We start from the raw sequence: 18,176 nt of genomic DNA, 5'->3' as shown, positions 1-18,176 counted from the left end.
CAGATATATAGAATAATGTTCTGATTTAGTAATTTCTCAACTTTTTTTCTCAATTGCTGTGCAGTCATCTGACAAAAAAGATTTGTAAATCTCTTTATTGAAGATTTATTTATTTATTATTTATTTATTTATTTGTCTTGTATGCCGCCCACTCCCGGAGGATTCCAGGCGGCTCACAAAAGACAAGGGAAAGGGGGGAACGAGACAAAGACAACATATTAAAAACAAAACCAACATTCACAATTTCTGTGGAGGTAGATGCTTCTCAGCTCCCCCCAGCCTGCTGGAACAGCCAGGACTTGGTGGCTTTGCGGAAGGCCTGGAGTGTAGTAAGGGTCCGGATCTCAACAGGGAGCTCGTTCCAGAGGGCCGGAGCTGCAACAGAGAAGGCTCTCCCCCGGGGAGTCACCAGCCAACATTGGCTGGCAGATGGAATCCGGAGGAGACCTAACCTGTGCGATCTAATTGGTCTGAGAGAGGTAATCGGCAGGAGGCGGTCTCTTTAAATTAAGTAAAGAAAAAAAATATGTTAGATCAGATGAAAGGCCTAAATACTCTTGCACCTTATTTGCTCTTGGGGTTCAAGCTGTTGCTGCTGGAAAGTGTAGCTCTTTCCTTCCGTGGCTGACTAGCAGCGGCAAAGGCTGAGAGGCCTCTCCTCTATCTCTCTGGGAGCACCTAATCCTCCACAGCTGCTTTGACAGGTGTCACCTATGGTAGCAAATGTCAATTAAAATTTGAACTATATGGGATACTTTTACTCCTAATTTCCCCATTTTTTTGTTGGCTTCTAAAGGAGAAAGGAAGGTTCTAGGCCAATGATGGCTAACCTTTTCCAGACCGAGTGCTCAAAGCATGCGTGAATGTGCACACACGTGCCTGAATCCCCAAAATGCAATGCGCATGCGGTCCCTTGGCACATGCCCCCCCCCATGGTCCCTATCTCACGTGCATGCATGGCAGAGACCTGAAGACCAGCTGGCTGGTGGAGGCAAGCACCTACGCGTGGCAGAGCTGAACTGAGGCGATGACGCGCGTGCCTACAGAGAGGGCACTGTATGCCACCTCTGGATGGTTCTACGCTTATCATGATCTGGGTTAAAATGCTCTGTGTCAGTTTTGAAATCTGCAGAAAATTAGGTAACATTCATTGTGCATGCATGCAACTTACCATATATGGTTCTCAAACTGCAATTCTAAGCAGGAAACAAGATTAGAAAGACAAATTTGGGCCTAGTAATAGCATCCATCCTGTCACAGACAGAGACAGCCAAATGGTGCTTTCCTGTTTAAGATAAAAATGAAGTGTATTAAAGAGAGGGATTGGTGGATTCTTGTGCATTTGTTTCCCTCTTGCATCACTGAGATGGGGAAACATGTGACTTGTGATTCTGTGTTTATATTCTTTGGGAACCCGACTCAAAGGACAAGCTGGGGTTTGCTCTCCTCCAGAAGTGTGTGGAATCGCATTCAAGAGCCTGAAGAACAGCTCAGCCGTGCAGGGAGCCTCCTCTGAAGCAGCAGAGGCGGATGGGCGCTATTCAAATGGATCCCCGGGGCAGACTGGTGCTCGCAAGGCGGAAGAGGGGCATGCCTGCACCGGCGATGGAGCTGCCAGGTGTGCCTCCTGGGGCCGGACTAAGGCGATCTGAGCGGGTACCGCAGGGGCGTCGGCAGCCGAAAGGGGCGACTTTTAAGACTTCATGGACTTCAACTCCCAGAATTCCCCCGCCAAAAGACGGTGACCGGAATCGCTTTCGGCCTCCGCCTGGGGGATCCACGAGCGGCGACCCTGCGATCTGGAGCTCTCCCAGAAGCCAGGAGGCCGAAGGGCGCAAAGTGGCGGCTCGGCTGGTTCGGCGGATCTCACGGCCTCAGAGGGGCGGGGGCGGGGGGGAAATGCCTGGGCTGCTGCTCCGCCGCCGGTTCCTCCCGCCTCTGGGGGCGCTGTTGCGGCCCGGCCGCCCGGAAGTAGCGCCTGGGGAGGCATGCGCTGCGGCGATGGCCTCCAGCAAACGGGTGCTGTACGTAGGTGAGCGGCGGCGGGGGGCTGTCGGGGGGTGGGGGGTGGAGACGCCAGGCCTGATCGCCTTGGCCGGGCTTCTTGCAGGTGGGCTGGCGGAGGAGGTGGACGAGCGGATGCTGCACGCGGCCTTCATCCCCTTCGGAGACCTCACCGACATCCAGATCCCGCTGGACTACGAGACCGGTGAGGGGCGGGGGGCGGGCTCGATCGCTAACATCCCCAACCTCCACCCTACGGCAGAAGAAAGAAAGGCTTCGCCCCGGGCTAAGAGCCGGCTGACCTCGGCGTTGCCCCGGTTGGAAGAATACAGAAGTCCAACCCCCTGCAGCCTACGCCATCTCAGACAGGCTCTTAACAATTTTCAGTGATGGAGCACGCATAACATCTGGTGGCAAGCTGTTCCACTGGTTGGTTGTCCTCACTGTCAGGGAATTTCTCCTCAGTTCTAAGTTGCTTCTCTCCTTGATTAGTTTCCCCCCATTGCTTCTTGTTCTACCCTCAGGTGCCTTGGGGAATAGTTTGACTCCCTCTTGTTTGTGGCAGCCTCTGAGATTTTGGAACACTACTATCATGTCTCCCCTAGTCTTCCTTTTTTCCTTTTAAGCTGATACATGTTTTTTTCTTTAACTTCCTGTTAACATAGCTATGTTGAAATACATTTTCATTAATATTTTACAAACTTTAGGCATTGTATATAAAGGAAAAAATACATTTTCAAATTTTAGATTAAAACTTTTAATTACAAACATGAAACAGATGAAAATCCATCTTAATTCCAGTTGACTGAAGTTTATGTCACTCCTTCCAGCTTGTCTTCATGGAATAAAATATTTTTCTTCTCTGGAATGCTTGTTTAGTAGTTATAAGCTTCTCTTTTTCTCAAGCTTGCCTCAACCTTGTTAATATCCATAAGGGTTAGGGTTAGGGTTGTCCTTTAAAAACTTGCTAATTTTCTTGGAGCTGCACTTTCAATTGTGTTGGGAGGCTTCTATTTAAACCATCACAATAAAAATTGTTCTAGGCCCAGTACTCTTCAGGTTTTACACTTAGGCAGGAAAACCCAAAAGTACAAGTACAGATTAGGCCAGGGGTCGGCAAATTTAAACACTCAAAGAGCCATTTGGACCAGTTTGCCACAGAAAAGAAAACACCGGGAGCCACAAAGATCCTAACTGGAAGCCCCCTGTTCAATTCTGGAGCTGACTGGAAGTTCAGTTTCCCTACCATAGAATCTCCTCCTAGCGCGGCATACATTTTCCTCTACCTGTCATAACCGAAAGCCCTATCAATTGTGGAGACAACTGGAAAACCCTTCCCTTGCCATAGAATCTTCTCCTGGTGCACTGCGCTTCTCCCTCTCCCCCCCGGAAGCTCCTCTCAAAATTGTGGTGCCAACCGGTGACGGAGCCGCAGCAGAGGGAGGAAAGAGCCACATGCGGCTCCAGAGCCACAGTATGCTGACCCCTGGATTAGGTGAAAGCTGACTCAAAAACGTCACTGTGAGAGGGGCCTTGGAGTCACTTAAACAGGAGCCAGCAGTGTGCAGCAGTAGCCAAAAAAGCTAATACAATCCTTGGCTGTATAAGCATAGAATGTCATAGAAAATCACGTGAAGTATTAGAACCGCTTTATAAAGCCTTAGTAAGGCCACACCTGTTTTGGTCACCACATTACAAAAAACAAATGTTGAGACTTTTGCAAAAAGTGCAAAGAAGAGCAACTAAGATGGTTATAGATCTGGAGACAAAAACACGAAGATTTGGGTTTGGCTAGCTAGAGAAAAGAAGGACTAGGGGGGATATGATAGCAGTATGCCAGGATTTGAGGGGACTAACCAAGGAGAGAAGCAACCTGGAATTAAGGAGAAACTTCTTAACAGTGTGGACAATTAACCAGTAGAACAGTTTGCCTTCAGAAACTCTGGGTGCTTCATTACTGGAGGTTTTTAAGCAGAGATCAAATAGTCACTTGTGTGAATCCTGTTTGAGCAGGGGTTTGGACTAGAAGACCTCAAAGGTCCCCTCCAGCTCTATTCTGATTGAGGTTGGAAAGGAGATTGTAGAAACTTGGATTGGGCTGAGTAAAAGTCAGGTTGGGCTTTGTGTATGCTCCAGGATAGAAACTAGTTGGAGCACAGCACTGCTCTTGTGCCCTTGTAACAGGCGGGGTGACGAGGAGATGGGGACAGCTAGGTGGGAGTGTCAAAATGATGCAGCTGCTGTCTCAACTTTTCCCACCTCAGACACCCATCTTTCTTTGTGAAAAGTCCAAAAAGTTTCAGTTGATATCGAGATGAATATTGAGGCCTGTTTCCTCAAACGCTGATGTTTGATGTTTCTCTTGTGTCTGCAGAAAAACATCGAGGCTTCGCTTTCATTGAATTTGAGCTGGCTGAGGTGAGACAGGAAGGGCATTTTCAAAGTTTCTTCATCCTTTCTCCCCCTGTTTGGGGGAGGGTGGGGAGGGTGAATCCCTGAACTCTTGGAGGGATTGCACGGAATCTATTTGGGCAGGTGACATCTCTGGAAACTGCATTGTTCAATTATCAGAGCATGGATATGTCTGAAGGCCAATTTTGCCCAGTTTTCCCAATGGGATCTAGTTTGAGAAGGTGCTTCCAAGCTGGAAAATAATGTTTCCAACCACTTCCACCTTTGGCATTCTTCAAACTTTAGCGTGTTTCTTTGCTACCAAAATTTCAAGCAGTGCACCAGCGAGGATTGAAAGCTTGCTTGGTAAAAGGTTTCCGTAGACCTAGCAAGTTTTCTAGGACCGTTTGCATGCTTCATCCATCTCTTGGCCAGATTATTTCTCTCAGTGCAGTACTTCTTGTCATGACCACACCAAAGGAGGAAGAGTGATGTAAGGGAACATTTTGCCTGAAATGATTCCGCTTCTTTTTTTTTTAGGATGCTGCAGCTGCTATTGACAACATGGTAGGTTTATCTTTAAATCTTTATTTCATTTTTCAGCAGTTTGAAAGGTTTTCTTTCTTTCTTCCCAAATGGTTAAGATCATTAGAGGAAACTGAGCCTTTCTCAGTTTGTTTCTTTGTTTTGTGAGAAACAGCATGTCTTTCTCCTTGGCTTCCAAAGCTCCTTTCAGGAAGCCATGGAAGACAAAAGGCTTGGTGACTCTTTGCTTTCGGCTTCAGGAGGATTAAATGCTTCCACTTGTTGGGCAGAAGTCTCTTTGCCCCCATAAGGGACAAAGGCAGTGGATCCCGGAGGGTTCCTTGGTTTACTGAGGAACTCCGGGAGATGAAGCGCCAAAGGAGACGCCTAGAGCACTTATGGAGGTCCAGTAAATCCGAATCGAACCGAGCATTTTTGACAACCTACACCAGAGATTACGTTCGGGCAATTAGGACGGCTAAGAGAACACATATTGCCTCTCTGGTTGCGTCTGCTGAGTCGCGCCCAGCCGCCCTGTTTAGGATAACCCGTTCCCTCCTAAATAGGAGGGATACGGGCGATCCGCTGCAGGGCAGGGCTGAGGACTACGTCCAATTCCTTGCAGACAAGGTTGCTCGGTTCCGGGCGGACCTGGACTCCAATCCTGCAGAACCAGCCGAGGCACTAAGGGATGATCTGGTAAGCCATCGCTGGATTGAGTTTCAGGCTGTTACCCCTGAGGATGTGGACAAGGCGATGAGAGCTGTAGGTGCCTCCACATGTGTGCTGGACCCGTGCCCCTCCTGGCTGGTTGTAAACAGCAGTGAGGTGACACGAGGCTGGATCCAGGCGGTTGTTACCGCCTCTCTACGGGAGGGGGTCTTTCCCCCCGCTTTAAAGGCGTCCCTACCTGAACCGGGAGGCCCTCACAACAGTCACTCGTGCCCTTGTGACCTCTAGGCTGGAATACTACAATGTGCTCTACATGGGGCTGCCCTTGAAGAGCATTCGGCGACTTCAGCTAGTCCAGAATGCGGCCGCGCGAGCGATTGTGGGTGCACCTCGCTTCACCCACGTAACACCTATCCTCCGCGAGCTGCACTGGCTACCTGTTGATCTCCGGGTGCGCTTCAAGGTGCTACTTATCACCTATAAAGCCCTTCATGGTAGTGGGCCTGGGTACTTGAGAGACCGCCTACTGCCAATTACCTCCACTAGACCGATACAATCGCATCGATTAGGCCTCCTCCGAATTCCATCTTCCAGCCAGTGCAGACTGGCAACTACCCGGAGGAGAGCCTTCTCGGTGGCTGCTCTGACCCTTTGGAACGAACTCCCCGTGGAGATTCGGACCCTCACCACCCTCCAGTCCTTCCGCGCAGCTTTAAAGATCTGGCTGTCCCGGCTGGCCTGGGGTTAAGATTGTAGCCCCACCCGAACTGTGTGACTGTTGTGCTCTTTTTTTTAACATGTTGTATTGTCCACTGTTTGTCTCCCCCCCCCCCTTTTTGAATTGTGAGCCGCCCTGAGTCCCCCCAGGGAAAAGGGCGGCATACAAATAAAGGAAACTAAACTAACTTCCATGGGGCCAGAGGGAAGTTGAAGTGGTGGAGGCAGATTATATCAATCTGGGTGCTAATCAGTGGTGGGTTCCGGGGCTAGTGGCATCCACATGGACGTGCGCAGTGCGTGCATGCGTCTTAACGCTTCCACGAGCCACTGCGATGCTCCAGCTGCTCAGCGGAGCATCGCGCAGGCACTGTACGCACCATGCACGTGCACGGAAGCGCAGAATCCTTAAAAGACAGGTAAGGAGCTTGGGCAGGCGGATGGTCCCTCCGGAGCACTGTACCGGAACGGTATCCAGTGCTCCGGGTGGGCTCCAGTACGCCCGTACCTGGGCATACCCGCCTGCAACCCACCATTGGTGCTAATGCACTGGAATAAGATTCAAGAAGATTGTTGCAGGACACAGAACACAGCATTGATACTGAGCTGAATTCCCTGGCAAGAGGAATAGAACAAAACAGAGAAACCGAGTTGGAAGGGACCCTGGAGGTCTTCTAGTCCAACCCCCTGCTCAAGCAGGAGACCCTATACCAGTGATGGTTAAGCTTTTCGGCACCGAGTGACAAAACTGGAGCACATGCACACACCAGAGCTCTGGAACCCAGAAGAGAGCAGCTGGCCCGCCTGTGACAGAACCCGGAAGAGCAGTTGGCGATGGCACATGTGCTCACAGAGAGAGCACGTATGCCATGGGTTTGTCATCACAGCCCTATACCGTTCTGGATAAGGGCTGCAATCTCTTCTAAAAAGCCTCCAGTCGAAAGTAATGGCGTCCCTCCTGCTTCCCTTCTCCATTTAGAACGAATCTGAGCTCTTTGGGAGGACTATCCGTGTCAACCTGGCCAAGCCAATGAGGATCAAAGAAGGCTCCTCCCGTCCAGGTGAGCAGCAGAATTCAAGGTCATAAGGGATCTCTGGCCCCTAGACCTTAGGCTTGTTTTGAGGGAAGTCCTCCAGTTTTTAAGTGGATTTGGTGCTCAGATTTGAAACTCCCTGAATCTTTTCTGTTTTTCCATGACAGTCTGGTCAGATGATGATTGGCTGAAGAAATTTTCGGGAAAGACACTTGAGGAGAATTTGGAAGAAGGGGGAGCGGTGGCAGCCCAGTCAGAGGTTCAGGAGGTACAGAGGCCACGTGGCCCCAAGTAATGTCGGTCTCCCAAGATGCTCAGCTCCTCTTAAGACCTTTTTGGGAGCTACTCATAATAAGTTTGCATAAATGTGGGCTTCTGTGAGATGGGCACAAATTTCGTCTGCAAAGCCTCCATGGTTGTACATGAGCATGTGGTTGCAGCATTTAGCGTTATTCTGCATTTTTTCCAGATGCAAAGATGGCATATATTTTCCAGCCAGCGACTCTGGAGCAAGGGGGGAGCCAAGGAGAGTGACCTCTCCAGCGTCGCCCACTAATTTAACAACTGGAATTGAATTTGGATCTTTCCAATCCGTTATTTAGCTGTGTAGCCATTGCAACACTGGTTCTCATCTCATCCCCTTCTCAGATGCCTTCTTTCAAGCAGATGAAGGAGGAGGACGGCTCATAGATAGCCATCTTCCAAAATCATGGAAGACGTTCTGTTTCTCTTCTTTTAGGGGGAACCACCAGTGAAAAAATCCAGGACCAACCCCCAGGTTTACATGGACATCAAGATTGGAAATAAACCTGCAGGTCGATTGCATATTCTCTTGCGGTCAGATATTGTCCCGATGACCACTGGTAAGCAGCAAAGGAATCCGTTGTGCTTGATGGGAACCTTTTTCAAGTTGGTCTTGTGTTATTGGAACTTGCAGTGCTAAGTCACTATCCAGAATTTGGCAGGCTGTCCTGTTGTTAAGAGACAGAAAAATTCAGACCTCTTTTCTCCAGTGACAGCCTTCCTCACCCTGGACCTCTCCAGGACTGGCTTTGGTGTGACCAACGTGCCTGGAGATTCTCTTGGCTCAAGAGTTGTAGTCTGGGGATTGCCAGGTTGGAGAAAATTGTTCCTTGTGCTGGGCAGATGTGTTGGTCATAATGGTGTAATGGAAGCCACATCATTCCTGGAGAGGGCAAAGACAGCAAATCAAGAAATAGGGTTGCATCATCAAATGCATGCCAGTTCCTCTGTTTCTGTGCCACAAGTGAGCCCGCTTAAAAGCACAGATTTTCACTTTTAAGAGTTTTGTTTTCATCACAAAATTTCCTAAGCCTAGTCTTGTGGTGAAAACCTCAAAATTGTTTATGTTCTAAGAGTTCTGATCTGTCCCAGACTTGTAGCAATATTTTTTGCACCTTGATAAAGACCAAAGGATGTGGCTTTCCTTGCTTCTTTTTTAAATTTACAGGATTTGTGTTGAAGTGATTGTTTAGCACATTTTTCTCCATTTCTGTACATGTTGGATGCTTGAAGGTTTTTAAAATACGAGTGCAGTAGCTTGGAGCTTTAAGTGCATAGTGTATAGTCATTTTGTAGAATTACTGCTGCAAAAATGTATGATTTTCAATTAGAATTACTTCATTAAATGCCACAAATTGTAATTTATCACCTGTATGTTCATAACTCTTTTACTGGACCAAGCCCTTAGAAGATAGAGCTAAAGATTGAGGCAGAAAGATCAAACTTGAAACAAAGATACAATGCATTTAAGCAGGGGAAGGCTGGAGTTGAGATGTGGTGCTCCCCTCTGGATCCCATGGCAGCAGTTGAAACAATTGGAATTCAAGAAAGTAACAGTAATAACAGAGATTACACCAATTGTAACTGATTTTTAACTGTTGCCCTGACCCCATTTTTAAGTGGGATGATATTCTAACAAGCACCACCTGTTAAAACACCACTCTTCCCCTTTGCCATGTCTGTTGCTTCATTGCCCAACTTGGCCTCTAATTTGCAGAGAATTTCCGCTGTCTTTGCACGCACGAGAAAGGCTTCGGATTTAAGGGAAGCAGCTTTCACCGAATTATCCCCCAGTTCATGTGCCAGGCTGGAGATTTCACCAACCACAACGGTACCGGTGGGAAGTCTATCTATGGGAAGAAGTTTGATGATGAAAACTTTATTCTGAAGCACACAGCGCCAGGTAGAGTATGGCAGGGCAACTGAAAAAGTGGGTCATCCAGGTGCTTGGCACCCCAGTCCAAGTGGGGTGCTGCCGCGTCTCTTATCCCAACGTGCCAAGGACACCAAGTCCTCTTCCTTTCATCCTTCACTTCTGCATGGATCAAGTGCCGAGCAGCCCTGCCTCCAGGAGGCGTTGCAAAGTGGTGGGGGACACAATGTCCATGTGTCTCTCCAGGTTTGCTCTCCATGGCCAATTCTGGTCCCAACACTAATGGCTCCCAGTTTTTTATCACTTGCGACAAGACTGACTGGCTGGACGGGAAACATGTGGTCTTCGGAGAGGTTACTGAAGGAATGGATGTGATGCGACAGATTGAGGTGAGGGTGAGCCTTTGTGGGTGAATGGCACCTGGCTTTGCCTCTCTCCTTTCCACATCTCATGTCTCTCTTCCTCCGAAGGCTCAAGGCAGCAAAGACGGGAAACCAAAGCAAAAAGTCATCATCTCTGATTGTGGTGAATTCATCTGAAAGTGGCCGCAAGCAGACGCTGGGTGGGAATACCGGATAACAGGAGAAGCCCAAGCCCAGCTTCACTTCGCTCTGGATGAAAACCAGGATACTTTTCTAACCACTCAGTCCAAGTCTATTATGTGTCCAGATCTGTAAAACTGTTAGAGATTTCTTTTGTACAGAATTTTTCTTTCTATAAAATTCATGCATTTTTTACAACAGATCCGCCTTTTAATTTCCCATAATTACCTGTTTACTTTGAATTTTTTACTCCTTTAGCAATGAGGTGCAACCTTTTTCAATCTGAGTTTTCCATTTTCTTGCATGACGAAGGTCAACATATCCATATTTCCCAGGTGAGATGGGTGTGTTTGCACATGGCAAGAAACCATGTGCTGCGCTTTCTGTTTCAGGAAAACCAGCTTTCATTTTTTCTTTTCATCATGAAAGATGCAAACTGCAGCTGAGGCTAATGGTGCCATTTGTCTTTTTGCATCAACTGGAACCACAGCAGCTGCTTGGCACAACAAGAAAATGACATTAGAACAAAAAGGGCCCGATTAGCTGCTCTTGAGGGGAGGAAGAAAGCCCTCAGTCTGAAGCTTCTAGTTCTTCATGTTACTTAAATGTGCATGAATTTTCCAGGGAAACACTCCAGAATAAATTAAACAATGGCAGGAAGATTCCAATAAGGTCTTCTACTGAAATTGTACCATTGATAGTAAAATTAACAGCAATTTCAGCAGTAGTGCAGTTAAGGGTCAGAAGTACCAAGTGGCTGGACAAGAAGACCCACCCTTTGGCAAGGGCCTCCATTTCTTGACCTGCCTCTCCAACCCACCCCTCCCCAGACCCAATAAGCCTGGTGGTTGCAGGCAGCAGAAGAGCAGCATAAGGTACCCTGAAAAGACTCCCACTGTACCTCACCCCTGGGGCCACATTTTCTAGTGGGGAAATAGGCTCATTCCATGGCAGATGGAAGAGGCGGAAGGGAAACTGGCGAGATACTTGAAGCGACCCAGCAGCTGCGACATACAGTGGACACAAGGTGGAGCAGACAGCACATGCACGCACACACACACAAAGCCTGACATAGAAGCAGCCCAGCCCCAAAGAAGGCACACCAGAAAAGCAGCCTTTGGGTATGTTCTTTTGGATAGATGGAGATGCTTGGATCCTGCTCTTCCCTCCCTTTGGAGCTGCTGCTGGCTGCAGGGATTGGTAAGAGAGTCAATAGGGCCAGGGGCTCTATTAGCCCCTGCGGCTAGTCAGTTTGTTTCTGGGAGGACTAGGCAGACAGCCAGGGACCACTGATGAGTTTGATGAGTTCCAAGGATACTCAGCTCGGAAGGATGGAAGGCTGAGTCAACCCTGAGCCGGTGAGATTTGAACAGCCGAACTGCAAAACTGCAGTCAGCTGAAGTAGCCTGCAGTGCTGCATTTAACCACTGCGCCACCTCGGCTCTTTCAATATGGAAAAGTAGCAGGTTTGAAAATAAACAAAGACAAAATGAAGATCTTGACAAAGAATATGCTATTAAGACAAAAGGAAGAATTGGCGGAAACTTTGAAGATCCAAATCACGAATAAGGTCAAGTACTTGGGGATATATTTGACAGCAAGATGTAGTACACTTAAAGAGAACAATTACCATAAACTTAAACAGCAGATCGCGACAGATTTGGCAAAATGGGAAAATCTACAATTATTACTAATAGGGAGAATATCTACAATCAAGATGAATATATTACCCAGGAATTTATATTTGTTCCAGACAATTTCAGTTAGATTAGGGAAAGATGATTTTTTTTTCACAGAATACTTTTTATTTCTTTTAAAAAACACAAATATTTCATCATTCGTCAATCATTAAAACATTGAAGTACAATTTTTTTTGTATGCCCCTCCCTCCCTCCACCCCCCCAACCCCCTCCTCCTTCCCCCCCCCCGACTTCCCAGAACCCGTACACGGTATGGATTTTTAACTAACACAGTCTAAAATCTATTGAGAAAAAAGAAATAAAGAAATTAATGACATTCTGCATTGACCTTAGCTTCTTCTTAATGAACTAACTTTAAACAGTTTAAATCATTTCTGATCTTAAGCATAGGCTAACTGGAATTTCTTGGTCCCGTATTTATTTTGTATATAGTCAATCCATTTTTTCCAATCTCGTTTATATCTCTCATTTGAGTGATCTTTAAGATATGCCGATATTTTAGCCATCTCGGCTAAGTTTGTGACTTTCAATGTCCATTCTTGGATTGTAGGCAAGTCTTCCTTCTTCCAGTATTGCGCCACCAACAGTCTTGCTGCAGTTATTAGGTGCAGGAAAAGATGATTTTGATGATTTGAATAAAATAGTGCTGAAGTATATTTGGCAAGGAAAGAAAGCAAGAATAAAATTAAAATTGTTACAGGATGCTAGACTAAGAGGAGGATTTGACCTACTGAACTGGGAGTTATATTATCAGGCAACAAGCTTGATGTGGGTTAAGGAGTGGATAACATTAAGAAATTCTAGATTACTGACATGATTTGTTGTTGGGATGGCATGCTTTCTTTTTTTTGTTGTTGTTGTTGTTGTAAATGTGTTTTTATTTTCCATTTTCATTTCATACAGTCACATATATACTGTGCATAACCGGGGCCATATAACATTAAACAATAAACACAGCCATTCCTCTTGTCAACAATACCCCCAAAAATAGAACTTAAATCTATGCAAGAATTAGAACAGCAAGGTATAAAGATGAATTGGTTTTCATATGTGCAAATACATTCTAGATATGATAAAGATCTTAAAATGGAAGGTTTCCATGATAAAATGACTGAGTTAGATACAATTTTAACAGGTACTGATGAAAAGCTAATTAAAAAATTATATGGATATTTATTAGAGGTTAAGCTAGAGGAAGAACAAGTTAAAGAATCTATGATTGCTTGGGGAAAACTTTTCGACATGGGATTGAATTAGAGAATTGGCAGAAATTGTGGTCTAAAAATTATAATGTCAACAATGTCAACAGCATATAAAGAAAACTTGTATAAGATGTTTTATAGGTGGTATCTATACCAGACGAGAATAGCAAGAATGTTCAAGAACAAATCGGAAAAGTGTTAGAAATGTCATAAGATACCGGGTTCATGTTGCTATATATGGTGGACTTGCATAGAAGCTAAGAGATATTTCCACATGGTTGGAAAAAATGATACAAAAACATATAGACTTAAACCAGAGATCTTTCTATTGGGAATTATACCGGAAGCATATAATAGAGAACTGAAATATTTGATTGTAAATGTGTTAACAGCAGTTAGAATTGTATTTGCTAAAAATTGGAAAAATGAGAAAATGCAGGAGGAAGTTATTCACAAAATAATGGAATGTGCTGAAATGAGTAAATTGACATTTGAAATTAGAGAACAAGAAAATATACAATTTTATAGGATATGGGATTTATTATATCAGTGGTTAGAAAAAAAACATGGAAATAAAAATTATTAGAGAATGCTATTAATACTAGAATAATAGAATGATACAGAATATGTTATAAAAATACTTTATTATTGGATATACCTAAGATGATGTAATGAATTGTCATAATATAAATGAACCTATATTCACATATCTCATTTAAAATGAAGAAATAACAGTGATAGTCAAACAAATGAGGTACAATAATAATAATGTATATAAACATTTGATTGATAATATTTGACTTTATACAAAGTGTAAATGATGACTATGGAAAGAATGCACAAAAACCTTGTAACCAATCGACACACTGTATGTAATGGAAGATGATTTTATGTTACATGTTTTGTTTGTCTATGTTTGTTTAAAAATAAAAACTTTGGGATATTAAAAAAAAACAGGAGCTATGTGTTTCCTCACTAAAGATTATATTTCCGAAATGAGGCTCTGCTTCAACAGACCTTAAGGTCCTGGGTGCACGAAGGCTTAAATAACAGAGGTTCTTTGGCTACTTCATGTCACACCCAAAGCCCCCAATCTGCTTACAGCTTTGCATTAGGTGTGACCTAATTAATCATGAAAAGTACCTTTTAATCATGAAAAGTAAAGTTCCTAGTGGGGTTGGGACCTTTGTGATATAGAACAAACTCCCAGACAAATGGTCACAAGATGGTTTCCATCCCTTTTGCTGACAAAGTCCTGCAAGGTTGGCATTGGCATAAGCAGAACAGCTGCAGTCATCATTTTGGAAAGCGATCTTGGTGGAAGGATGCAATAATAACATCTGGAGAAGTTGGCTGGCAAAACTCAGACAAATGAGTGGAAGGATTTTTTTTCTTGACAGAACATGTAATTATGGGAAATGAAACATGTTGGGCCGTGTTCAGCCTGATCCTACAGAGCTCTGCTCTTAGGTGCCCATCTGGAGGGAAGCAGTGATCTACTGGGGGGGGATCTAGCAATGCTGGCAGGATTGAGTCATTGCCACTGAAGGAGAATTATTAAGTTTCATGGGAAACTCTACTCCCTGCTTCGCCCTCAGCCTTCTGAACATTTTGCATTGCTCTGCTCTCAGTGGCTGAGGAAGTTCCCAAAAGCAGCAGCTGCAAAACAAAAGTCCCTGGATCTGCTCTTCTCTGATGAAACCGCGTGGATTAAAATCCCAGTTTTAAGAATCAAAATGATTGGGTCCACACAACAAACTAAGGCAATCTTTTATTGTCAAGGTTTTTTGGGCTTTATGCCAGAATCTCCATCGTCGGCCATCAAAGGGAGGGGAGGGGGGGAGGCATTTAGGGTAATACACACCTGTGTATCTAATGGTGGGAAATGGGGGAGGGGAAGTGACAATGGAAGAGGATAGAAGATTGGATCACCAAACCAGCTGGTACCAGGATTTTCAAGGCCGTTTGCCCTGAGAATGGAATGTTACCAGTTTGACACCTCGGTATGGCATACTGGTATCTGATTGGCTGGCCGGGATTGGTCATGGGGGGAGGGATTGGGGATTGGAAAGAATAGATTTGCATTTTGCACAGGAACATGTCCTTTCCTTTGACTGAATGGAGTCACAAGTCTTCCTTTCTGAGAGCAAACTGGGGCAGGCTGGACACTTCAGTTGCTATCAGTCCCTGTCAAAAATTCCAGGATCAAAACTTGATGATTGTTGGAGCTCCAGTTCCTTTATTGTGTTTGGACTAAAATTGCTTCTTGACTCACAGCTCATCTTGCACTGGTGGCAGGACACCATGTGGACAGTAAGAATTCAAACTTCCAAGTCATTAGCAGACTCAGAGACTGAACTCCAGAGGACTTCTTGGAGGTTTCATGTGGACCAACCTGTCCCAATCTGGCCTCCTCTGATAAGCTGGACTGTGACCAGTCCACTAATGCAGGGATGTCAAGCTCAATTTCATTTGTTAATTTGTTTTTATTGAAAAGACAGTGCCATGTCAGGATAATAATTATAAATCAACAGTAAATCTTAACATACAAGCTAATAACTATAACAGTAATACAACCAAAAGAAAAAGAAAATAAAAAGCCTTGATTGTCCCATGCCTTGCTGTCGAAAGGTATGTAACCTTTTTTTCTATCTGTAGATCAATTTTCTCTGTCAATTTCTTTTTCTGTTTGTTGGTGAGATTTTTGACTAATACCTTGGTTTTATCTTTATTTATTTGCATCCCTGCCACTTCTCCATATTCCTCAATTTCTTTTATCAATTTAGGGCCAGTATAAATATTAAATCATCAGCAAAAGCTTGGAGCTTATACTTTTCACTTCTAATTTCCATTATTTTATCTCTGTGTCTTGTCTTATATTCCTGGTTAATATTTCTAATGTTAAAATAAATAGTAACAAGGAGAGGGGACAACCCTGCCTTGTTCCTTTTTGTATACTAAAGCTTTCTGTCACATCTCAATTAACCAATACTTTAGCATTCTGTTGAGTATAAATTGCTTTAACCATATTTCTAAATTTCCCACCAAATTCCATAACATTTAATTGTTGCAACATAAATTGCCAATTTATACTATTGAATACCGTATTTTCACGACTATAAGCCGCACTGAAAATCCTAAAATTTGATCCAAAACCGGCAGTGCGGCTTATAACCCGGTGCGCTTTATATGTGGAAAAAGATCTCCCAGCTGCTTTCGGGGCTTCCTGGAGCGCCAAGAACCTTTGCGCTGTTCTCCGCTCCTCACGACTGCAATAGATGTCCAGAAGCGGCTTTTGGGGCTAATGGGGATTGGATTTCCAGCTCGATAGCCCCTGCCGCTTCTGGACGTCTATTGCAGTTGTGAGGAGCCGAGGAGAGTGCGGAGAACAGCGCGAAGGTTCTTGGCGCTCCAGGAAGCCCCGAAAGCAGCTGGGGGAGGCGCACGGCTTGGTTTCTCCTCCCTGGACGTTGCAGCAGCAGCCCCAAGCGCACTGAACTCTGTGTTTTTCGCATCGGGGCATGCTCTTGCAGCACACCCCGATGCGAAAAACACTGAGATCGGTGAGTTTGGGGCTGCTGCTGCGACGTCCAGGGAGGAGAAACCAAGCCGTGCGCCTCTCCCAACTGCTTCCGCGGCTTCCTGGAGCGCCAAGAACCTTCGCGCTGTTCTCCGCTCCTCCTTGCGACTGCAACAGATGTCCAGAAGCGTCGGGAAACGTGCGGCTTATAACCCGGTGCGCTTTATATGTGGGAAAAGTTTGAAAAATTAATGTTAATTGATACTGCGGCTTATAATCCGGTGCGGCTTTTGGTCGTGAAAATACGGTACTTTCTGTGTGTCCAGGAATATTAACACTAGTTGTTTTTCATTATATATTTCATAATATTCTAGTATGCCCATAATAATTCTGACATCGTTTCTAATTTGTCTCTTAAGTAAAAACCCGTTTTGATCTGGATGGATGAATTCATTTAAAAAGCTTTTTAATCTTTCAGCAATTATTGATGCAAAAAATTTATAGTCTGTGGTTTAGTAACGAAATCAATCTATAATTTCTTATTTGGATTACGTCCGAATCAGTGGTGGGTTTCAAAAAATTTTGGAACCTCTTCTGTATGTGTGGCCTGCTTTCCGGGTCCACTGGTGGAACCTCTTCTAACCGGTTCGGTAGATTTGACAAACCGGTTCTACCGAATAGGTGCGAACTGGTAGTAACCCACCTCTGGTCCGAATCTTCTTTTGGGATCAGAGTAATGTAGGCCTCTTTCCATGTGTTCAGAATTTTAGCTGCATATACTTCATTGTATACTTCTAGCACTGACAGACTCTAGGTGTCTTCTAATTTTTTATATAGTTCTATCTGGTCCAGGAGCTTTATTGTGGTTTTTGTTTTGTTTTGCTTTTTAATTGCGTTCATTAGCTCTATCATTGTTATTCTTTCCTCCAGCCTATCCTTTACCATTTCTGGGATTTTAAGTAAATTGGCTTTCTCCAAATACTGTATGCTTTCCTCTTTAATTTTGTCAGATTCGTATAATCTCTCATAAAAATCATGAACTATATCTCTTCAAGTTGGCTATGTAATGTGCCTTCCTCATCCTGTAGTTTTATTATTCATTTTTTCTTTTTTTTCTTTCTTCAATCTATAAGCTAGCCACCTTCCCAATTTATTAGCATTTTCAAAGAAATTTTGCTTTGTTCTTTTTATTTGTTGTGCCAATTCAGCTTTTCCTATAAGATTTAATTTGTGTTTAATCAGCTCCATTCTATTTCTTAAGTGTATTCTTTGTGGTTCTTTTTGTGATTTTATTTCAAATTCTTTATATTCTACTTCCAGCGCCTTCTGATTTTGTTTCTTTTTCTTTTCTTATTTTTCTGTGCCATATATAAGATAACTAATCCTCTTATGACTGCTTTGGCAGTATCCCACACGATCTGTAATATGGTTTCTTCCTTTCTATTTTTTTTTAAATCCAATTTCTTTTTCCATCATCTTTTATTATCAATTGGTTTAAAGTCCACCTTGCTTTCTTCCTAACCCTAACCCTAACCCCAACTAATTGTTTTGAAACCTTAAATAATTTTCTTTTCTGTCTCTAACATTATTAATTCTTTATTTGCCTGAGTCAATTCCTGATTTAAATCATCTACTTTCTTTTCCATATATTCTGTTTTCTCCTCCATTTTATGAATCTTTTGTTCATTTTCTA

The 18,176-nt window shown here is 44.3% G+C and overlaps 1 protein-coding gene across 4 annotated transcripts; it reads left to right on the top strand.

The window, feature by feature from the left end:
• Nucleotides 1-1,427: 1,427 nt before the first annotated feature.
• PPIE (peptidylprolyl isomerase E) lies at nucleotides 1,428-10,924 on the top strand. Of its 4 annotated transcripts, XM_032228004.1 has the most exons (10): nucleotides 1,428-2,032; nucleotides 2,111-2,209; nucleotides 4,379-4,422; nucleotides 4,936-4,962; nucleotides 7,289-7,370; nucleotides 7,511-7,611; nucleotides 8,083-8,206; nucleotides 9,364-9,549; nucleotides 9,766-9,908; nucleotides 9,990-10,924. In XM_032228004.1, exons 1-10 carry the CDS (start codon nucleotides 1,531-1,533, stop codon nucleotides 10,056-10,058), a joined length of 1,377 nt encoding a protein of 458 aa, XP_032083895.1. In that variant the 5' UTR covers nucleotides 1,428-1,530; the 3' UTR covers nucleotides 10,059-10,924. The 4 variants fall into 4 exon arrangements, with proteins under 4 accessions (XP_032083895.1, XP_032083896.1, XP_032083897.1 ...); XM_032228005.1 differs by lacking the exon at nucleotides 2,111-2,209; XM_032228006.1 differs by lacking the exons at nucleotides 7,289-7,370; nucleotides 7,511-7,611.
• Nucleotides 10,925-18,176: the final 7,252 nt, after the last annotated feature.

The sequence above is a fragment of the Thamnophis elegans genome, chromosome 12, assembly GCF_009769535.1.
Source record: "Thamnophis elegans isolate rThaEle1 chromosome 12, rThaEle1.pri, whole genome shotgun sequence".
In the NCBI taxonomy this organism is placed as follows: Eukaryota; Metazoa; Chordata; class Lepidosauria; order Squamata; family Colubridae; genus Thamnophis; species Thamnophis elegans.
This window is presented reverse-complemented; position numbering and strand designations above follow the sequence as displayed.

Excerpts from the sequence above, each read along its gene's own strand:
- PPIE (XM_032228004.1), top strand. The coding sequence starts at position 1,531 with ATGGGCGCTATTCAAATGGATCCCCGGGGCAGACTGGTGCTCGCAAGG. Across the intron at positions 2,033-2,110 it reads CAAACGGGTGCTGTACGTAG|GTGGGCTGGCGGAGGAGGTG; the intron begins GTGAGCGGCGGC and ends GGCTTCTTGCAG. Across the intron at positions 4,963-7,288 it reads CAGCTGCTATTGACAACATG|AACGAATCTGAGCTCTTTGG; the intron begins GTAGGTTTATCT and ends TTCTCCATTTAG.